Here is a 24,540-nt window from a genome sequence, read left to right as displayed (position 1 = left end):
AGGTGTAAGTAGTTCATGTTTTCCTAATAAGACTGTGTCATACGGTGAGAACTGCTCTGTTACATAACCTCCCTTTTCCTCAGTAACCAAAGAGAGCTGGCCAATAGAAATGGAGCTCCCCCCACCCCGATCTCCTTTTCTATGCCTCTCACCACGCGGTGTTTGAGGATCAGCCATAAAACTGTCAGCGATCCCAGAAATACGGCCAAATTAGCTGGACACACAGTTGTCTCGTGAGTGAATGTTGTAAAATTCCAGAGAAATGGGCGTTTGGCATTCTTCACGCAGAGAGCAGGAATCCTCTGTCAAGAGCCTGGGAATTTGTGCATGTTTTTTTCTTGCTCTGAATAGACACATTGTAAAGGAGCGCAGATCGTAACATGTTATTTCTCTGCTTCCTCTCTGCAACCGTGCAGTCAAATGCACACCGGACACAACAATGCAGCAGGAAACTCAGGGGGCCTTGACATGTTTCCTTCCTCTGGCTACAAGGCCTGAGTCGCATGCAGCTTAGAAGAGAGTAAGGGGAAGATATACTGTAACCCAGCTTTCACTTTCTGTGAGTGAGTGGGGGGGGGGGTCATCTCTCCTTTTTTTCTCTCTTTTTTTTAACACTACAGTAGAGCCTTCCTTCCCACCCCCATCCCGCTCCCTTCACTCCTCCCCTCACTACACTCTCTCCGCAGTGGAAATGAACTCCGTACTATGGATATAAGGGTGAAGATGAGGTTTACAGCGAATTTCCAGCGCTGCTTGCAAGACAGCCTCCTGGACGGCCGCCAACATTCTGCAAGCCCTCTCTAGCCAACCAGAATTCCTGTTGGGAACCACCTGACCCTGAATTCCCAGACAAAGAAATGTTCATGCTTTCTGTTTTTTTTTTCTTCTTTCTTTCTTTTTTTTTTTTTTGGGAAGCGGTCTTCACCGAGCCAAGAGTGGGGCAAGAAAAAAAGTGACTCACACGTTGGATTTAAAGTGCCGAGTGCAGGCGTGTATGGGTAGGTCGGCTGACTTGTTTGTTGTTGATAGCGCAGGGGACAGTGTGCATGTCTGAGTAGACTTGCTGGAGGAGGAATTATGCTGACTTCAGGTATTTCCAGGAGACTTGTTACGGACCATCTGCCCCTGGCTATAGCTCAAAGGAAAACACATCTCTTTAAAAAGCTGATTGTCGGATCGGGCTTAAAACATTGCAAGTACAAAACAAATCTGTTGCTTAAAATAGCATCTATGTTATCACTGCAGAGAGTTGAATGTGTTTCCTGTTTTATTGCCTATGCAGGATGTTGTTGTGCATACTGGCTTTGTTCTCATTTGAAAGTTTGGGTTTTTAAGTGTGCTATGATCTGACAAGTGTGTTCTTGATACTGGCTGCACAGACGTAGCATGTTTGAACTCAAACCAGTGCTTTAAGAGTTACTCCAAAAGTTGTTTCGAAAACAGAGATCATGTGCTTTTTTATTTCTGGCTATCACTGTAAACATGTGAATCTTGCATCGGTTGTTATTTGTGTTGAAAAGGAAATGTGGTGCGTGTCTTTTTAAGGATATGCAAATATGAATGAACCGAGTGAACCCGGGAAGCGCGTGTGATTAGTGCACTGCCAGCGCTAGTCAAGGCTGCACACACACACACACACTGAAGCAGGCAGACTTCTGCACCTTTTGACAATTCGTTCGCAGTCAATTATAGACTAAAACAACCATTTTAATGTAAAAGTTAATGTAACATTAAGACTTTTAAATGTTTAAGGCTCATTTAGCATGCTTGACCTCTGTTGAACTATTAATTAGCCGAGACTTTAATGCACTTTAAACTAGATGCATCCTCTATTCTTTGCACTCTGGAGGCTAAAAAGTGAAGGGCTTTTGTTCGGTCTCTTACAAAGTCACATCAAACTAAATGCGATTGTCACACAGTGACGATGGCCATTCATCCCCCTGCCTGTTGGAATTTCAGTGTGCGCTGCTGGCATTTGAAGGGAATTAATTCAGACTGTTTCCTCTTATTGTTCAAAGTTTAAGGGGAGGTTATTTATTTAACGTGATTTCCTTTGGAAGCAGTGCTTAATGTCTTTATGCGCTGGATTGATTACAGTTTCATAACTTGTCTTGTAGTCACATTTAGCAGAGCTGGATGATATTATAATTAACATTTTGCAGCGATACAGGCAATCAAACTGTCGAGACATGCATATATATTTTTTATTAATAAAGCTGTACGTTTTTATATTGTATATTCAGCTTTATGTGTGATAACATGATTATATTTTGTTGAAATGATACAAATAAGGTTATTATTTAATTATATATATGTACAATGTTCAGCATATATAAGTACACCCCTAACAAATCTCTCATTTTAATTAATATTTTCTATAGGAAGCTTTACAATATTATATCTGTGCATATACATTAGATTAGACAGTACTGAAGCCAAATCTGTAACTTATCTAACAAAATAACTTACAGTGATGGTTCAAAAATTAGTAGCCGAAATGTATATATTATTGAAAAATATTAAATAACATTTTCAAAAATAGCAAAAATCAAGAGAAACTAAAAATATTTACAATTAAGTTGTGAAATGTTGTAAGTTGTCTTTTTTTGCAATATTTTGCATGAATTTAAATGTATTATCTTTCCATTTCTAAATATGTTCTGTGACTAAAATATTATTTTAATAAATATATCTGTTTAATAAATCTGTTTTTTTTTAAATGCTCCAAAGTATATTACCCATATTCACTGAGAAATGGATAAAAATATTCATTTTCAAAATGGGGTGTACTTGTATATACAGTTGAAGTCAGAATTGTTAGCCCCCCTGAATTATTAGCCCCCCCGGTTTATTTTTTTCCCCAATTTCTGTTTAATGGAGAGAAGATTTTTTTAACACATTTCTAAACATAATAGTTTTAATAACTCATTTCTAATAATTGTTTTATTTTATCTTTGCCATGATGACAGTAAATAATATTTACTAGATATTTTTCAAGACACTTCTATACAGCTTAAAGTGACATTTTAAGGTTTAACTAGGTTAATTAGGTTAACTAGGCAGGTTAGGGTAATTAGGCAAGTTATTGTATAATGATGGTTTGTTCTGTAGACTATCTGAAAAATATATAGCTTAAAGGGGCTAATAATTTTGACCTTAAAATGTTTTTTAAAAAATATATAAAACCTGCTTTTATTTTAGCCAAAATAAAACAAAAAAAGATTTTCTCCTGAAGAAATATATTATCAGACATACTGTGAAAATTTCCTTGCTCTGTTAATCATCATTTGGGAAATATATAAAAAAAAAAAAAATTCAAAAAGGGGCTAATTATTCTGTCCTCAATTATATATATATATATATATATGGAGATATGGAGTTATATATGTACTGCTATTATTACTTATGTAATAATAAAGTTGTGTATAAAGAATCATTCAGCTGAGACTCTTATACGTTTGTAACATCGATTTAACTGTAATACTTAACATGCACTAATAGTGAAAGTATATCTAGAGAATGTATTAATCCACTATTACATTTTATCTGTTTATATTATTTTATTATTCTGTTATGCTAACATGAGCTAGCAGTGAGACGTTGTGAGTTTAAATATGTTTTAACTACTCTTCATTACATAATGTTGGTGTTTTTAGTATCTTTTGTTCATATACATCTGCATATACATTATTATACATTATTATTATTAATTTTAATGTATGTTTAGCTTATTACAAATATGTTACAACATTTTAAACTACTTATGTATTGTTAATAATGTAATATTAATATATTATATATCATATATAATTTAAATAATACTGTAACTTAAAATAAAAATGTTTATACTTAAAAACAAATATATTTTATATGTTTTCTCAAAATTAAAACCGTTTATTAAACTATTTCCTCATTATTGTTGCTACATTGTAAAAAATATCTGGGTTCCATACAATTTCTTCATGTTGTCCCAACACAAATAGATTAAGTTACTTTATTGTTTTTTTAACATTGAAGTGAATTGAACTTAAAAGAATTAAGTTGTCCCCCCAAAAATCCTTAAGAACTGTGTTGTTTCAACACATTTTAAATAAGTAGTTTAAACAAGCAGCACAAGTCATTTTTTAAAAGTGTTAAATCTATGGAGCCAGATCAGTCTCAAAAATAATACATTTACAAAATAAAATGTTTACACAATTCACATTTACAAAGTTACTTTAAATTCAAGTAAACTGAAAATACAATTCATAAATGCACACATTCAATTCCTTTGGGAAAACATGATTTTTACTTGTGAATTCACACTTTTTCAATTTATGAACTGGATTTTGTAAATGTGAAATGTGCTGTGCGTGTACCAGTTTTATTTTTGCAAATGTATTATTTTTGAGACCCCCCTTGTTGCGGTGTTTAAATGAGCACACTACAACATTCACTTTGTCACAGAAATCCAAATGTTTTAATTTTTAAGACCTAAAATCAAATGAGCATGATAAGTGAATGCAAACAAAACTTGGCTTATGGAGCCTGAAACCATCTCACACCTACCTCAGGCAGTCCTTATAGTGAGCCCTGTATATAATCATATTTCTTAAGCATGCACTTTCTTTTCATGGCTGTGCATGCAGCAAAATACTCAGAATGCAGAACATGCATGGGAATCTTGAATACAGGCATCCATGTGCATTAGCTAGTGGTATAAAAATAATTGCAAAAAAGATTTATATAAAAAGGTTATATAAAAGAATTTGCCAGAGGAGCTTTCTTGGGGGAAAAAAGGCTTGGCTGATCATTGTAATGTAGAGAGAAGCTTAAGGCCATGGGTGTTTCCTTTCAGATATAGGTAGCGCTCCTATATTACAGCAAACTGGCTTTAGTTTAGAGCTTTAAAAATCTCTTTATCACAATGTTACCCTTCTTACCTTTCACTGCTGGATTTATGTGCACTGTATTTACTGTAACTGAAAAGGATAGTATAGCACTTAATGCTATAAGCTTCTGGGTTATTCTCTGTTCACATTTTTAGTCCCATAGTGGCTTTTAAGTTCGTTTTCCTAGCGCTGATGCTGATTTAGAATATTAAAAGCCAGAGATTTGCATCTTATTACTTCAGTGGCTGAAGGATATTCTATTTTAGTGTTAAATCTAATGCTATTTTTGTTTTAAAAGTTATGTGAAATAAAATGTACAATGTTTATTGCAACCCCCATCCCAACCCTAAATCCAACCATCACAATAATGTAAAAACAGTAGTTGTACCGAGTATTATTTATGTTACCAATAAGTTGTATTTTTTAACATCTACCCTAACCCTAAACCCAACTGTCACAGTACTGTAAATATATTAATTATTGTTATACAGTGTCAAGTGTCAAGGTATGATGCGCAAAAAGAAAGCCCCGCCTCCTACTCAATATTCCGTTTCAGTTGGATGCACATCAACATTCTGAAATAAAAGTTTCAGCAACTTCTTTAAAATATTCTGTGTTTTTAACATTGCAAACCTTATTTCTTCCTCTTGCTTATGTACATTTACATTTAGTGATTGAGTTCAGTGGTTCCCAGGGACAATGACAGGGTGTAACCATGGGAGTGACTTTGACAACAGAGTTCGGATCCACATGCAGGTTTATTGAGGAGGTCAGGCCATGGGTGCAAACAGATGTATTTAGACAATCCAGAAACGTGGTCAAAGTAACAGGCTAGAGGTCGGAAGGCAGCCGGCAGACAGGGATAAAAAGATTATCAAGGTGGGGATCCAAACACGGCAAAACAAGACAAAGGAAACGCGTTGTATTGTCACTTACAGTAAACAAGACTCGGTGACTAAAGAGAGTGTGTGTGCTGCTTAAATAGTGTTTGTAATCTGTCCTTGACAATCCTCCGGTGGTGTGTATGCAATCAGTCAGGATACGGAACATGTGTGTGTGAGCGGAGTGCATGTACGGAGTTGTAGTCCATGAAATGGCAGTTTTGTAGTCCGTTAGTGATTGTGCATGTATTCAAGCAATCTATAGAGTTAAGACCACTGGTGATCGTGACAAAGGGGGTCGCTTGATAATTTCCAAAAGTCAAATAAATTTAATTACACTATTAGAATTACCATAGTTTATTCATAACCCTAAGAAGATATAAGTAGTAGTTTATAGTTACATGGAAAAAGCAACAACATGCAAATAAAAAGCCATCAGCCTTTTAATTTCTTTTCATAGGATTGGTGTGTTTCCATTAGATTAACAACACAGCAATAGCGTCAGCTGCAGCAGATTGATTTTAAAGCACCAGGGTAAAATTCCTGACATCTTTATAGCAGTCAAATAGGCCTACGTTAAAAATATATACAGGCCACAACTGAACATTGAGAATAATCTCTGAGTGGCAGTGTCCAAAATTAAACCAAGAATACACTTGTGCTGAAAACATTGTGCCCACCAGTGTCGTTAGGTGAGGTTAATATTAAATTTAAAAAATAATAAATGACTGTATAAATTATAGCCTTGTTAGATGGTTGCACTTTTTTTGTGTTGTCAATATGCTCGTTTTTATGTAGGTCTATTGTTGTGTGTGCAACATTTGTATATTTATAACCGCCTTCGAGGAATGTGGGGGTCTCGAGTCACTGGTATTGTTATTTTGGGGGTTGTGCCCTGATTTAGCTGATGCTTTTATCAAAAGCGACTTACAAATGAGTGTATTAGAACTTCAGATAACAAGAAAGCAGAGATATATAAATGCCTTGACAAGTCTAAGTTAGTTTAGTAGTGCTATTTTAAAATATACAAATAAACAAGCCAGTTAATCCAACATAGGCTCATTCTGAAAACGTAGCCCTTCTGTATATACATTTCTGGAGATTGTGAATTATTTAGCAAGAAGTACGTATGGCTGCATTTTGTCTTTAAAACGAACGCTAGGTTATGACGCTGTTCCTTTTCGCGCTTACCAGCTGACTGCTTACCTCCGTATGGATAGCTTTCCCACTGTTACCAGTTTCGACAGCTCGACACCTATGTCGGTGGACTTGAGACGAAGAGAGGATTTGACTGCTACAGCGGGGTTGAGTCTGGCGAAGAACGGTTCCAGAAAGCAGCTAAGACAAAAACAGAATCCTAAAAATAAAATAAACAAGTAAATAACAGGTGAGAATATGGTGAAATCTGAAAACGTGTTAATAATCAGGCGAGGGCTTTTCTTTTTCTGGATTGCTTTTTAAAACTGTTGGTGGGATTTGGGGAAGTTGGTGGGCAGGCCAATTGGTGCTTTTGAAAACACTATTTGTTGGGTTTAGGGAAGGAGGAGTTTGGGTCTGTCAACAGCGGCCTGGTGGACTTATGCCAGAACAGCAGGCATGAAAGGCACTCGTGAAAGAAATTTGACATTACAAAAAGCGTACACAGCGGCCTTTGGTGGATTCGCGAAAACAAAAACTGCAAAAAAAACGTAGCTCCTGGGACGTATTTGGCGCTCTCCAGAAATGTATATCGAGGAACGTTTTCAGAATTAGCCTGCGTTGTGTTAATCAGTTAAGAATTGACGAAACAGATCTTTTGATATTTCTAGATGGCCAGAAGCTGTTCGCACTTTGCGTAGATTTAGGCAAGTCATTTCGCCAGAATAACATTTTTTATTTGAAAGTCCTTGCAATCAATTTGTGCCCCTATGGGATGCAACCACAGAGCAACATTCAGTAGCAAAGTCACAAACTAAGCCATACAATTTGGAATATCTGATAATATATAAAACTTTTTCAATGTAACTATTTTCCTATGGATGTTTAAAGGTCCCATTAAGTGCTTTGAAATGTGCGTTTTTGTTCGATGCGAGATTTAATTTGAACTGAAACACGAAGACAGGGTGGGCCATATAAAATTAACAGCCAATAGCATTTTGTTATTATCAAAGCTCTGCCAGTGAGACTGGTTGAGCTCAATTGCATATAGCATTAGCTTTTTGAATGGGGCGGGATATGTCAGATACTAGAAGGCATTTGATTGGTTAGAACAAAGGTTCTCAAACTTTTTTCACCAAGTACCACCTCAGAAAAAATGGTCTGTTCAAGTACCACCATAATGACCAGTATTAAAGTACAGTAGCGTAACAGGCCTAATTAAGCAGCTACAGCTCTGAACAGTCCAAAAACGAGGGAGATTAATTCCTATTATTATGAATATTGATTGTTGTCAGCCACTTTAAAATGTGCTTTTAAAATATATTTAAAATGGCACTGTCCTAATCTCTTTTTTTATACATTTTGAAATAAATGTTGCATGTACAGTTAATGTTGCAAGTCAGAATTATTAGCCCCCCTAAATTATTAGCCCCCCTGTTTATTTTTTCTCCAATTTCAGTTTAATGGAGAGAAGATTTTTTTCAACACATTTCTAAACATAAAAGTTTTAATAACTAATTTCTAATAACTGATTTCTTTCATCTTTGATGACAGTAAATAATATTTGACTAGATGTTTTTCAAGACATTCTACATAGCTTAAAGTGACATTTAAAGGCTGAACTAGGTTAATTAGGTTAACTAGGCAGGTTAGGGTAATTAGGCAAGTTATTGTATAATGATGGTTTGTTCTGTTGACTATCGAAAAAAAATATAGCTTAAAGGGGCTGATAATTTTGACCTTAAAATGGCTTTTAAAAAAATTTAAAACTGCTTTTATTCTAGCCTAATTAAAACAAATAAGATTTTCACCAGAAGAAAAAACATTATCAGACATACTGTGAAAATTCCTTTTTACTGTTTAACATAATTTGAGAAATATTTAAAAAGGAAAAAAACAATTCAAGGGGGGCTAATAATTCTGCCTTCAACTGTATATATGACTTATTTGTATATCTTTAAAATCTAAACTTTATCTTGTATTTTAAATATATGATTTGAATTTACATATTTAATTTAAAAATTAGATCTGTTTACTGCATGTTAGAGTAGGCTTTGTGTGTCAAAAAAGCAAGTCATTAAACCGTACTTGTCAACATTGGGATATAAAAATACAGGATACGCCACCAAAAACCATTACATGGGGAGGAGATTAGCTTCAATTACTAGAATACATAACAAAAATTATAAAATTTAAAATCATATAAAAGGTTTAGCCTATTAAAATCAGTTTACTGATCACATCGGCAAAGGCTTAAAGTGTGTTCATTTTTTTACTTTAATTATTCAGTGATTACTTCACGTACCACTAGAAGGAAGCCTGCGTACCACTAATGGTACACGTACCACTAGGTTAGAAGATTTAATGGAAACTGAAGTATGAGGTGACAAAAAAATCATTCATTCATTTAGGCGGAAGTGACAAACTGCAAGCTTTGGATGTGTATATGTTCTTCAAGCTAGTTTTACCACTGTTTGGAGCAGGCTTGTTTGTAGATATGCTTAAGACTAACATACTGATACTAACATCTTAAAAACTTTATTTTGATTTCACAGGGACTTCATAGAACCACCAATGCCAATAGTGAAGCTTTATTTTTAGGAGGGCAGTGCTTTATTAGTGTAACGTCATTCATGCATTTTTGATACGACCAGCTCACGTCCTTTCATGTGATTTTATTTCCAAAGATTTCTATACAAATAAGACTGTCAGCCAAGCCACTTTCCCTACCAATGACAAACTTTTTAAAGCTTCTAATAATCGTAATTGTGTGTATTTAATACATTTGCTTGATTAGCTAACGTTTGTTGTGGTTTGTTCTCCAGAATCTCAAATACATACTGTTACTCTGGTCTCTACATTTACACAGCATCATTGGATATTTGAAGCTTTCTCTAGTGGATGACATGCTGCTTATATATGTTGTTATTGCCAAGCTGGGCTGTGTGTTTGTGGCCGACAAAGACTGTAAAGTACTGTACTCTTGGTTCCCTCCCCCTTTCCTTCCTCCTCGTCTCCCCCTACCTCAATTTCAAGAGCCAGACTCGCTACAGTGAGGCCCCCGAAGAGGGGCATTTACAGCTGGGGCGAAAAAAAAATATGTCCAGAAGCAAATCTCCACTTACAGCCATAGTGCTTTTCTAACCACCCCCAATTTTTTTGGGAGAGAGTGAGTTGTCTATTTCTCTTTATATCTATCTATCTATCTATCTATCTATCTATCTATCTATCTATCTATCTATCTATCTATCTATCTATCTATCTATCTATCTATATATATATATATATATATATATATATATATATATATATATATATTTTTTTTTTTTTTTTTTTTTTTTTTTTAATATATATATAAAATCATTCCTTACTCCCTAAACCAACATTCTTTTCTTCCTGTCACTGTACAGTTTGATACACCTAACATTTAGTATTGGTTATTTAAAAACAAGCTCTTTAATGACATTAGTTTAATAATATTTTTTATAGTAGTAAATATTCAGGTTTTTTAACTACAAAAAATATATATTTTAACCCTTTTGACTGTTACAATTTACTACCCCTTTGCTGCTGTAAAAATGCATCAGATCAATATTTACATTTTTTTTTTGCATAAATCTGTTAATCAACCTCAGTCCTGATCAAAACTACTAAATCACTTAGAAATTTACAGGATTTTAACTATTTAAGTGCCAAATTCAAAAATGATGTCACTGATTTGGTGAAAAAAAAAAAAAAATTATGTATTTTCAATATAAGAGTAATCGTGGATTGGATTTTTACCTTTTATCACAGTCTTGGACATGTGAATGATTAGTAAAAGCACTGGCTTTGATGCATTGTTAGATTTTGATTTTTTCTCCCTAATTTACTCTTGGTGGCTGTTTTTGCCTCTATGATATCCATTATATCCACATTTGATGGTGTATAAATACACAGTCTTTGTTTTTGTTTACTCCATGTAGTTCTCTAGAGCTGAGATGCATATTTTGATTTTCTCAGACACATTAAGGTAAGTTTTAATTTGCTGTTAAACTCCATATAAAATCTTGAAGCTTTTTTTGCACAGGCCTATCAAAAGGGTTAATGGCCAACTGATGATCAACAGTAAAATTACAAATTTTACCTCTTCCCAACAGGGAAAACCACCAACAATCAAAAATGTATGATTATATGGTGTCATGGTTTTGTAATAAAAAAATGTGGTCAAGTCAATGGGGCAAAAACAACCACTAACAGTAAATTAGGGAGAAAAAATGAAAATCTAACAATGCATCAAAGCCAATGTTGTTACTAATTGTTGATGTGTCCAAGACTGTGATAAAAGGTGATAACTTTTTATTTTGAAAATACCTCATTTTGTGTCGGTGACAACCTCAATCAGTGACATAATTTGTGAATTTGGCAATTAAAGAGTTAAAATCCTGTGCACTAAGGAATTTAGTAGTTTTGATCAGGACTGGGGTTGATTCACAGATGTATGCAAAAAAAAAATTTATCTGATGCATTTTTACAGCAGTTTAATTTTGTGGATGTTTTCATCCCTAACATAACAAAAGGGTAGTAAATTTGTCCAGAGTATATTTTAGAATTCTCTCAAAATATGTATTAAAATAGGATTTGTCACCAAAAATAATTCTGCTAGCTGAAAACCAGAAAAAGTTATGACCGCATCAAGACTCAAAATCACCCCAGATAGGATAAAAATATCCTCCATCATAACCATCAAATGGTTCCAACATAGCATTGTATATAACAGTGAATCTTTACTTTTGTACTTTTGAGGTCCCTGACTGATATTACATTCAGATTGACCATCTGACAGACACAGGCTGTCCCAAGAGACCCCCAAGGCTTTGCGCTAAGACTTCAGTAGTTTTCCTTGTACAGGATTCCCTTAGGAGACATCAGGAAACACTAAATTAGCCTGTATTGTACTGCTGATAATCAGCTTAATATTTACTCTATACCACATTTTCAGTTGTACAGTATTAAGGACACTGTAGACTCGGTACAGTGGACATTTCCTTTAGTGAAATTCTGACAAACATTTTATTCATTAAAGGACACCTATTTTACCCCTTTTTCAAGATTTTGTTGGAGCAAGATTTTGAAGTCTTTTGTGTCTCCAGAATGTGTCTCTAAAGTTTCAGCTCAAAACACTCATCAGATTATTTATTACACCTTTCAGAATATAGGATTTTCTGCTCTGAACACAATGTAGCTGTTTTTGTTGTCTGTGCCTTTAATCATAGTTCTCCTCGCCCACCGTTGCCACATGCTTATCAGAGTGTGCCTCAGTCTCCGGCTGCGTCAGATAAACAGCACAGTGACAGACACGAAGGAAGCAGATCTCACGTAATGTTTGTGAGAAATACTACAGTAAGAACTTTTCCAATGATTATTTAATGTGTTTGTTGTGGAGTTAACTCTGCAACAATGAGTCACACACAATGTCGTTCACGCACATACGCACACACAGTGTGCACGTTTAACTTTGCACTGTTTTTGCATGACAATTGTGACAGCATACACGTTAATATACACTACTATCTGGACATGTGTTATGTTAATGTACAAAATAAACGTGGACGTAATTTAACGTCCACAAACCAGGATTGCAGCTTCTTCTTTTATAATTGTACTGACACGATGTGGCTGTGGTGAAGACGGTAAAATCGCTGTAATTCATTACAAACATGCATGGTTTTAAAAACGTTTTAAACTTGTAAAACTTATTCATGATCACATTTGAGGATGATTGATGATCGCAGAGAGCTGAACAGATCTCTTATCCCATTTGCTTTGCACACGTCCTGTCTTGTTGATATGATTATACATGTTACTACGGAGACATGTTATATGCGACTGTCAATGACTTCATTAGGCGGGGAAAACCGCACTCCTATGTCACATTGCGGTGGGCCTCAAAAAGGGGAGGGATTTGGATCCTATTTTAACGTCAGGAAATTTAAAATAACAGACTTATTGTGTTTCTATCACTCCGATATGACTGTGGACACACTATACCTACACACAGTTCTGTCCAAACAGCTTATAAAAGAGGATTTTCATCATAGGTGCCCTTTAATCTAAAAACATAACTCAAATGTAATCTGCTTTTATATGGATGGCTATTCTGTCAACTATTATAGTGAACACCAATCTATCAATTTGTTATTTGAAATGGATGCAAATGAGTTTTCGCAAGAGTATTGCTCATTCGGAATATAAAATCTGTTCTATATGTTAAAAGTCGCTATGTTAAGACATCTCCCTAAAAATGTACTTAGTGTTGGCAGGAAACCACTGGTCTCTACCAAGATTCCTACAGAGATAAATGCATGCACATATGCACAAAACCGCTCGCTTAAACACTCTTTCCACCGGCAACCGCTGTCAAAGACAAACAGCCTGGCACATATGGCCCAGCTCATAGAAAAAGCTATACAGATATTTATAAACTACAGTGGGGCTTCTTGATTTGAGGCCACATGTTTCTACTCCACACTCATCCCGTCTATTCATGCACACTCATGAGCTCTTGGTTCCAGAGCTTCCCCCCACCCAGCCCCTTTTTTTTGCGGGCTTATATGAATGTATGGACACCATAATGGAGGGAGTGATCTAAAGAGAGACGTGAGGAGAGCTTTCTGGGGACAGATCCAACTGTTTTCTACCAACACTCACACGCCGACCCTGCCAGGTTCACGTGTGTGTGAGTGAAATTGGAGACGGAGCCGGACCCGAACAGCAGAGAAAGTACAGCTGTGAAAGAGATTCACGTGCGAGTGAGAGAGAAGGAGAGGGTCGAGAGAGGTGCAGCTGTTGGGGATTTGCTGTGAGCTGCTTAAGTCATGGCTTGGCTCGTGTCCTCTGTTTTTGACCTAATAGCTTAGAGTCAGGTTGGACAAACTCACTGAACTCTTCAGAGCACATCTATCTTAGCCAAGAGAGGATAGGTGGGTGTGTGTGTGTGTGTGGTGGGGGATTACATGCTCATTGTTACGAAGTGATCGCAAACAGCTTTCAATGCAATGAAAAGGAGACTGTTTTCAGCCACTTATCACGCTCAAAGGGGCGACAATCAAGAGGATGGGGATATTTGTGTTGGCACGTGGGCTTAAAGTACTATAAACAAACCGAGTAGTCACTATTACTCAAGCGCTGAACTGTGTGCTGTTTTCAGGAAAAGACACTAGTGTTCTGTGTGCTTTACCTCGTCTTCTTCCTGTCCCGCTGTTCCCTACGTTGCAGGCAGAGAAGAAGGCGAAACTGGTGTCTGTGATGAACTCAATGGAGGACCATGGCGAGGTAGATTCGGCGCCTAAAAAAGACGTGATCACCGTCCCGCTGTTCTTTTCCCCGCCGATGCCACCAACGCCGCCAACTCCGCCAATGCAGCAGCCTCAAGCTCAACATCAGACCAACCTCAAACCCCAGCCTTCTCCTCAGCAGCAACCTCCACCATTCCAGCAGCAGCAACAGCAGCAGCCCACAGATCCAGCCTCTCCTACTGTTGCCACAACACCAGAGCCCGTGTCTATAGGGGACGGAGACAAGACCTCACCCAAGTCCACTGAGTCAGAATACGAGGTAGGACACGCTTGCTCACTATCATTCGTCATTTTGAAGTACGTATTAAGCAGTATTGGGGTTTGAGTGGTTCGTTCCAGCCTGATCTCACGAGGAAACTTAACTATTTTACATTTTGTGAATTTGGTGGCTAATTTGTAAAAATTCGTTTAGTCCTACAAAAAGTACGATTTTAAAAAGCAGGCATGGCACCCAACTCAGCCCCTAAACCCAACCATCATTGGGGGATGAGCAAATCATGCAAAATTCTTCAAATGAGATCATATGAATTCATACGAATCAGCCACTAAATCAAAACATTTCGAATTGCCGTGAGATTGTGTTGTTCGCTCTGCGTTTTTTTATGCACTGTGTTCATGCACTGTTTGGCAAAAAAAACATTTTGTGCATATTTCACGTGGGTTGTTGATGAGGTTGTGTTTTTATTGTCACACATGACAGACATGAATATAAGGACTCTTTTCACATTTCCGGGTTTCTCAGTAGCAGAAGTCAACATAGTGGGGAAACTTAATTTTTTTACAATCCTATTTGCTGAAATAGATTAAATAAAAACTCCACAATGTTATTATCAAGACTTGAAAAAAAAAAATTGTGTGAGACTAGGGCTGCACAATATACAATATATATTTTCAGCATCGATATCACAATGTGATCTTCGCAATAGTCACATCGCAGGATATGCAATGTTGAGTTTGTATCACAATTTATGGTTTTTAAACCTGTGATTGTATAATGATTTTAAAAACATTCAGGTATAAGAAATTGTACTATTTATGACCTTAACTACAATTAATTTTATAGAATTATTTTTATTTGTATCATTCAGTTACTGTACTTGAATACTGTTTGACTCGGGAAACGATAACACACTTTATTGTATCCGTTCCGGTTTTTATTATTATTCTTCTGGCTTCTTCCTCTTCTTCTTCCGCTCTGGAAGTTTATGGCAGCCCTATGAACCGTTTGTGGCATTTGCGCAAACTTTGGCACACTGACAGAGAACAGTCTGATCTTCAACCCCAACAACTTTGGATTCAAACGCACCATGTGATGTAATTTTTCGTCATGAAATGTTTTCGCTATTTCGAATTTTTCGCAAAACCTATTTGAATGTACTCGTCCTAGGCTGTTTGTCTGATGATCAACATGATCCATGTCATGATCTACAGACCATGCTGTCCAAAAGTTATTGCGTTCAAGCTGATAAGATAATCCGTTTTCAATTAACTTGCGAACAAATTTAATGTAGATTTAGCGAAAATGGACTTGAGGCAATATCTCCGTAACGCATTGACGTATTCACACCAAACTTAGTGTGTGTTATGGCAACCATGGTCTGAAATTACATGTAGCGTTTCAGTCGCGTTTTTTTCTCATAACTTCTTAACCCTTGGTCCAAAATGGACATGACTTCCTGTCCACCATCAATTAGTTTAATCTGTTGTTTTGAACTCTCCATAGATCGTTAGCCCAATTTCCATCAAATTTGGCTCAGACCATGCTGCCAAATTTTCCTGTTGCTCTGTAGCTTGTTGCCTTGCTTGTTTATGATGTGGCCGCTGGGCTGCTTGGCCCCGATAATTTTTAATTGTATCTTTTTCTTGATTGTATTTATAGATAGTTATGCATGAAAATACAACACATGCAAATACAGAAATGCACTGCAAATAGCACAGACCACAACGAAAATATGTCGGGGACCACAAAAATTTTATAGATACTTTATTAGATTTTATAGAGATGCACTCCCAATCGATCTAACATTATAAATTCTTTCCAAATAGAGATATTAAGTTATCTGGTAAAATTGTATTCATATCGAATATATACATCACAAAATAAAAAAATATTGCATTGTTAGATTTTTCCAATATCGTGCAGCCCTATGTGCGACTGATAGCGACAGCAAGAAGAGAAAATAATGTCAAATTTACTGTCCTTCCCAAACACTCTGCATGACAAACGCCTTGCATAAGCGGTAATTTGTTTTTGTAATGTGATGCAAAGATAATACTATACATAAATACATATAAATATGCACACTTTTTATTTTAAATCAAAAACCTTTCAAAAATTTAAGGTTATGATGACCGTTAAATGCCTCATAATCTTGTGAAAAGGGTTCATTTGTATTGTTGTTATTAAAAATGCAGCTCTTTCTCTTCCTTGGACCTCTTGTTATAAAAACTGCTGTTATTGACCCTTTTTACATTTCCGGGTTTCTCAGTAGCGGAAGTCGTTATAGTTGGGAAAACTTAGAGTGCAGTGAATGGAAGAATACAACAAATAGTTTTTTTTATTCTTATAGAGTCTTATTTGCTCAAATAATAAAAGAAAAACATGATGGTGTTTATAAAGACTTCCAGAAAAAGAAAAAAAAATGTGTGAGACTGATAACATCAGACAGAAGAGAGAATAATGTCAAATTTAATGTCTTGCCCATAGACGCTGCATTAGAAATGCCTCGCACAAGCGGTATTTCGGTTTTTGTAATTTGAAGCAAAGATGAAATAATACATACATTAATACTTATAAATGTTCCTCGGTTTTTAAAAAATCGAAATATTAAAAACTTTGTTTTAATAAAGGATTTAAGATAACCGTTAAACTCGTTATCGTAAATTTCTGTTCTATAGTGTGACTGTCTTATAGCTGTTATAATAGAAAAAGAACATTAGAAAGTTATGGATAAATGCATCAGGCCTAATTTAGTAAACGGCAGTGCTAGTAGTTAGTGTTTTAGTAAACGCCAATCATTGTTTCATCCATAAATTTCTAAAAACTTGATCCATGTCTTCTGGTGTGACACTTTATGCTATTTTAAAATTGGACAGTTCCATGGAAAACTTAAATAAATTGAAGGACCCCATTCATGGAACTGAAGCCCAGGATGCACTCGTGTTAAGTTTTTGTCTAAGAACTTTCTTGGAACCATTATAAAATTAGATATTAGACATAAAAAAATAGATATTATTCATAACTTCATGTAAAATAAATAGCACTATATAATACATTACTCTCACACTATTTGCATATTATTAAGATGTGTTTTCCTAATTTTTGCTATGTCACACCATAGGTTGCTTTAGTGTCCAGCAAAAAAAAAAAAAAAAGCGAAAGTATTGACCCCTCATATTTTCTGAAACATCAGATTTCAAACTACATAAATATGTGTATTCTTAATTTAAAATAGTGTTTTACACCAAATAAGCATGCTTTGCTGTCTATTTGTAGCTACTACTCACAAACACTGGCTGTTTTTTTGACAGCATGTAAATGTATGCTCAGCTTGCATATTCACTGAAAATTGTATTTGCAGTTATTAGTTTGTCCACAAGACATCAGCCCTGAACAAGGCCATTCATTCACAGATGAAAAAGTTCTGGTAAGCTAAACATTAGAGACAGCAAAAAACAATAGATAATTATGTTTATGAGTGCTCGCGTAAGGGGATTAAAAGATATCCACATTTATATAATGTTTTTTTATAATAAAAAAAAAACACAGACACTTGCACAGATAGATCTTTCTAGTGCACTTGTATCAACTGCTTGCATATAAAATGAAGTAAACTTTAAAAAGGTATAAGTTTTAGTGTTTATGCATGCAAACATATAAAACCAAAAACCAAGCTTTGGGCTTTGGTTGGTTTGTCGGAAAGTTTCCTTAGAGCTTAACTTGTGCTTAGACTAATATCTAATATCTGACCTCTGACCTCTGCTTACTGATAAGCTAATCATTCTTAGAGAAATCCCAGGATTATGTTAAGTTATCCTAGAACTAATCTGGCTAAACAGATTTGAAAGTCAGGTTTAAACAACGGCACCCATCTTTTGCTGAATTGCTTGTTTTATGTGTAAATTGGGAGTAAATCAAGCAAAGTATCTGGAAATATTATTTTCCAGATTTCCAGCCATGACTGCTGACGATCTTTAAATTCTAGCATAGATCAGTAAGAAATACTCTATATACAATAATACATTTATATGCGTGAATGATGTATTCTTATTAAGGTACTAACGTTATTCAGAACCGTGAGTGATTTTCTGTTTAACTTTAGTGGTTTGATTCATAAAAAGCATACACTCTCAGAAATAAAGGTACGCAAGCTATCACTGGGGTGGTACCTTTTCAAAAGGTACGAATTTGTACCTAAAAGGTCCAAATTAATACCTCAAGGATACATATTAGTACCTAAAAAGTACAAAAGTGTTCCTTTTAAATTTTTTAGGTACTAATATATAATTTTGAGGTACCAACATGGACCCTTTAAGTACAAATGTTTACCTTTTAAAAAGGTACCACCCCAGTGACAGCTCGCATTTATTTCTGAGAGTGTATAGGCAACAGAAGATCATCACCTTGGAATTATAAGGTTCTATCTGCGTTTTGAATGATTTTGAGATATTGAACTTCAAAGTTTTTGCATTCCGTATAGCAAACAGTATGTGTGTAACATTTGTTTTTTAAATAAAATGTCTTAAAATGTAAACAACTTATAAAAAAATATCCCATAATGTAATTAAGATATCATTTAATAAGAATATGTCAATAATTGAATTTTGACAAAATCGTCAGATAGAACCTTATAATTCTAAGGTGACGAGATACTGTTTAGAGTATTTGTTTTGTTTTCCAGTTATCTAAAAATTCTTAAATCAAGAAGCATTTTCTATCTAGACAAGTAAAGAACAAAACTCAAAAGTGAGTTTTTCCTTAAATCAAGCTAAATAAACGCACAATGGAGTAAGCAAAAGAAACTTACTTCAAAGCAAAATGAAGATGATTTTTCTTGTTTCAAATAAAAACGTACTTAATTTTGACATCAATTTTTTTCACACCAATAGTTTACGTCATAGGTCTCCAACTCGATTCCTGAAAGACCGCAGCTCTGCACAGTTTTGCTCCAACCCTAATCAAACATAGCTGATCCAACTAATCAAGGTGTTCAAGGCTACTAGAGACTATTATGCAGGTGTGAGTTGGAGGTGGTTGGAGCCAAACAATGCAGAGCTGTGGCCCTCCAGGAATTGAGTTTGAGACCATTGGTTTACGTGAACTGAGTGTTTTTGATTTACCCTTGTGTTTTATAATTATTAAGAGAATTGTACTTTAATACCTGACATCTGCCTAAATCTGTGTGTGTTTGAGATTTGTGCGCTCATTATATCTAGAGTTTAAACTGACAAGGCTTTAAAATGCATTCAGATCATACATGTTCTTGATTACTCTAGTGTCACGTGAGGGCGGAAGACATAATAAAGTAAAATAATGTTTTGTCTTGAGATTAACTGAGACACATGCTGTAAAGGCACAGCCCTTTTCTGGAAAGGGGTGGAGAGGAGCAGCTCATTTGCATTTAAAGAAACAGGAAAACTTGTTTAAAAAAGCTTTTTTGCTTTTACTCCAAAATTGCCAAACGCAATGGCTCATTGTGGATAGGGTTAGGGTCTACATTTCTAGAGAGCGGAAATTCTGTAGCCAGATGTATGGACAATGCAGGGTGGTATGACAGTCTGTTCCTTTTTGCGCTACCAGCTAACCGCTTACCACCATGCGGTCAGCTGTTTTGGTGTTACCAGTTTGCCCAGTATCTCACCGCCTACGTCGGCAGATATGGAGCACAGAGCTAACTGCAACTACGAGGTTTGAGTCCGGTGAAGAATGGTTCCAGAAACCAGGTAAAACAAAAGTAAAAAATAAAATAAATAAACAACAGGCTGAAAACATGGTGAAATCACTCGGTCGCTACAGCTTTTCTTTTTCTAAATTGCTTTTGAAAACACAATCGGTTGGGTTTAGGTAGAGCTGCACGATTAATCAAAAAAAGATTGCAATCACGATTGGACCCCCTAGACGATCTTAATCCAGCATTTCTATGATTCTGCCAATCATATTTTCAAGTTCTTAGCAGTCACTTAGCAGTAAAAATGAAACAGAAAGCGCCAACATCATTTGAATATTCATATCGCATTTTAGAGTTATGATTACAAGCATTAAATGTTTTTTTTTTCATAGCGAACAGTGTTGTGCATGAGAATAAATGTTTAACAGTGTCAGTATAACTACTCTAGCCTATACAATGTTAAATACAATGCAAGAGGGAATCTGATGATGACAAATGTCTGATTTTACCAGTAGAAAAAAATGGTCTAATAATGTTGTCAATGACAGATTGCAAGCATACATAAAAATTCAACATCAGACCAACAGTAGACCTACACATATTATTGTTGCTTTACCATATGTTTGAGAAATAACAATAATATTAGCCTACTGATATAAATTTTACTTCTACAGAATTGTGAGAATATTGCGATCTTGATTTTAGGCAAGAAATCGCGATTCTCATTTTAACCAGAATCGTGCAGCTCTAGGTTTAGGGAAGGGGGTGGAAGTCAGCCAGTTAGTCGACAGCAAGCTGGCCTGGTCTGCTGAAGTGTACTGTATATTGTGCTCTCTGGTGGATTTATGCAAGAAGAGGAAGCGCGAGAGAAATTTGAGATCATCAATAAGCAAACACAGCGGCCTCTGGTGGATTTGTAAAAACAAAAACTGCGAGAAGACGTACCTCCGGTTATGTATTTCGCTGACCGCAGAAATGTAGACCTGGGTACGTATTCAAAATAAGCCTGGGTTAAAAATTGCTTTAACAAATGATCTGTGTGGTATTTTGAACTGAAACTTCACAGACACCTGACACTTCATTACATCTTGAGAAAGGCACATTATTTTGTAGGTCGTTTAATAGTACATACCCCTGTTCTAATTTTTATTGTTTGAATGTAACATGATTAATCTTATGTTTGTCTGTTGCAGGATGGCCGAGGTTTTGGAATTAATGAGCTGGTGTGGGGAAAGTTACGAGGATACTCCTGGTGGCCGGGCCGGGTTGTATCCTGGAGGATGACTCGACGCAGCCCGGCAGCCGAAGGCACCAGATGGGTCACATGGTTCGGCGATGGCAAGTTTTCTGTGGTGAGTTTCTATTCACTTTTGTTGCATGAAGTGTAAAGCAAATTTATTCTTAAAGACATAGTTCACCCAAAATTGATCATTCTGCCATAATTTACTCACCCTTCAATCATTGAACATCGATTGATTTTGTGAAGAATGCTGGCAATAATTGAACTCCATACAGTAGTATTTTTTTCATATCATACAAGTGGATTAGTGCCAAAAACCAGCATTCTTTAAAATATTGTATTTTTTGTTCAACAGAAGTAGTATAAGAACTATAAAGTAATGAGAAAATAACGAGTAAACAATGAGGTCATTTTCATTATTGGCTGAAATATGTCTTTAAAAAAATCACTTTTTTATTTAAGCCCTACTCACACTGTGAGGTTTCAGCCACGATTTTGTCATCTCAGACAAATTTGGGAAATCCTGAAAGATTCCTGAAATCCTAGGCTAAAATCGGTGATCTTTGAACGTTGGTTTGACATGTTCACAGACAGCCGCTTAATCCCTGTTGTGATCAGAATTTTCCTCCATTTCCTCCCAGAAGATTTCAGACACTTTCTTGCAGTGTGACAACAGCTGCATTGAGCATCAATCTAAGAACCAATAGAAGCGCCAAATCTGATGACGCAATTCACACGACCATTCAAATGACCACTGGAAAATGTCAAACCAGTTTTTGATTTTCCGTGTTTTATTATTGAGACACACTGTGCACAAATGTACCACTACAGATTGTTTACATTTGCTATGAGGAATCATTTCAGAGCGGGGATAGTGAAACTGTCAAGGATGGATGAAGTCAAACTCCAGGGAAGTTTTCTTTTTATGTTTGGCGCGTCTTCGATGTTGTTCATTCTGACATTATGACAGCTGAGATCTTACAGTGTGACATGGGAGCCGTGTTCATGCAGTCTGACATGCTACAGTTGTTTAGGATTATAAAAAAAATCGCACAGTGTGAGCAGGCCTTTAGGAAACAATATAAAGGGATAGTTCACCCAAAAATGAAAATTCTTAACTTGTTTGACTTTCTTTCTTCTGCTGAACAGGAAGATATACTGAAGAGCGTTGGGAAAAACGGCCACTGACTTCCATAGTATTTTTTCTTCCTACTATGGATATCAATGACTGCTTTTCTCAAACATTTTTCAGCATATCTTGTTTTGTGTTCTAAAAGTTTAGACCCACTTGAGTGTGAGTAAATGATGAAGACATTTTCATTTTTGGGTGAACTATCCCTGTAAGCCTTAAAACAGAATTTATTGTATTTTCATATTTTATATTCTGCCAAAGTTATTTTATTATACAGGGAAATTCAAAAAGAATACCACAACTTAGAAAATCTGTATTTTATTAAAGAAACATGATGGAACCGTGGGTAATTAATCAATGTGAAGAGTACTTAACCAATTTTTTTTTCAGTGGAAAACAAGTTCATAGATGTTCAATATGACCACCTCCAGACATTCGAGTGACATTAACGCGATACTTGAACTCGTTGCACAGTTTCTGTAGCATCTCGGACGTAACGGTTTGGATAGCTGCAGTTATTCCTTCTTTTAGGTCCTCAATGTTAGCTAGTAGAGGTGGTTGAAACACCATATCTTTAAAAAAATCATAGGGGATGAAGTCAGAGCTTCTAGGAGGCCAGTCATGAAGTGCTCTGTTATGAGCTGCCTGGTGGCCGATCCATTGCTTTGGGTACCTTTCGTCCAAATAGGCATGGCGAGATAAGTGCCAATGGGGTGGTGCCTCATCCTGCTGAATTATGAATTGACGTGCTTCTTCTTCGAGTTGATTGAACATCCAATTCTGCAACATTTCCAGATAGGTTTGCCCATAATTCACTTCTGCCGTACTCGATAACACAAAAAGATATTTGAGCAGTCGCCATCTTTGCATTAACAACAGAAATGAAGGTTATATGGGCCAACAGCGCTCCTAGAGACCAAATGAGCAACCAAATGAAACTACAGAGCTTCCTTAAATCGATGACAGAAAGAGCTTAGCTCTCGTTTTCTTCTTTGCAGAGTTCTCGATTTTCAAAGTTGTGGTATCCTTTTTGAATCACCCTGTATTGTTACTTAAAGCACTGCCTTAAATGTTTGTTAAAAATAATTTTGTTGTTTTTGTTGTAGGTTTGTGTTGAGAAACTGTTGCCTTTGAGTTCCTTCCACAACGCCTTTCACCAGCCAACCTACAATAAGCAACCAATGTACAAGAAAGCCATCTTTGAGGTGCTACAGGTAGGAGTTTGTTTTGTGGTACAAACTAAATAGTAAATGAAGCTCAGTGCATTAATAATCTAATTGAACCATTTGAATGTCATGTCTCTCAGGTAGCCAGCACTAGAGCAGGTAAAACCTTCCTCTCTTGCCCAGCAAGCGACGACACTGACTCTTCAAAGTTAGTAGATGTGGAAAATAAAAAGATGATTGAATGGGCCATGTCTGGATTTCAACCCACGGGACCTAAAGGCCTGGATCCACCTGAATGTAAGAATGCAGTGGTTTCCTACTGATATTCATATATCCGCTTGCTTTACATATAAAAATATCAAACTGGTTTAAAGGGATAGCTGAGAAATTAAACTTTTTGTCAATTGGATTAGAGCTGCACGATATTGGAAAAATCTGTTATTGCTATATTTTATTTTTCTGCTATAAACATTGCGATATGAATACAGTTTCAAAAGATTTGACGGTTTTCTGGGGAGTCTAACAGTATTCAGGTACAGCAATTGAATGATCTCAATGCAAAAAACAATCTTTTCTTACTTTTTGTCTTGTTTTGTCTAGTCTAAGTATTAAAACGTTATTAGAGAAAGTAAACATATAGTTTAGTTTTCACCGTCAGAAAATAATAATAATAATTAAGAGCTTTTCCTTAAAACAAGCGAAAATATCAGCCAGTAAGGTTAGTAAATAATCTTTTTTTTTTGCTTTGAAAAAAAAAAAAGTTCTGTTGGATAATAGCCCAGAAAGCATTTTTTTTTGTTTTTAAAAGATGCCTAATAGACATCTAAACATAGTCGTCTTGGCTAAAACAAGGCTAAATTTGGGCTCTCAGTTCAAATCTAATAGACG

At 35.8% G+C, this 24,540-nt stretch overlaps 1 protein-coding gene across 5 annotated transcripts in view; it reads left to right on the top strand.

The window, feature by feature from the left end:
- Nucleotides 1-24,540, top strand: part of dnmt3ab (DNA (cytosine-5-)-methyltransferase 3 alpha b) — a 102,124-nt gene that overhangs the window by 50,645 nt on the left and 26,939 nt on the right. For 3 of the 5 annotated variants that reach the window (XM_056476337.1, XM_056476336.1, XM_056476338.1), the window contains 4 exons: nucleotides 14,147-14,485; nucleotides 21,308-21,466; nucleotides 23,593-23,700; nucleotides 23,793-23,949. In XM_056476337.1, the coding sequence (XP_056332312.1) occupies nucleotides 14,147-14,485; nucleotides 21,308-21,466; nucleotides 23,593-23,700; nucleotides 23,793-23,949 (763 nt within the window). Of the gene's footprint in view, nucleotides 1-699; nucleotides 999-1,020; nucleotides 1,091-14,146; nucleotides 14,486-21,307; nucleotides 21,467-23,592; nucleotides 23,701-23,792; nucleotides 23,950-24,540 lie in introns of those variants that run through there. The other 2 variants (XM_056476339.1, XM_056476340.1) reach the window with 2 other exon arrangements.

The sequence above is a fragment of the Danio aesculapii genome, chromosome 17 (genome assembly GCF_903798145.1).
Source record: "Danio aesculapii chromosome 17, fDanAes4.1, whole genome shotgun sequence".
Lineage (NCBI taxonomy): Eukaryota > Metazoa > Chordata > Actinopteri > Cypriniformes > Danionidae > Danio > Danio aesculapii.
Note: the sequence above shows the minus strand (reverse complement) of the source record. Positions and strands in the feature narration are given on the sequence as shown.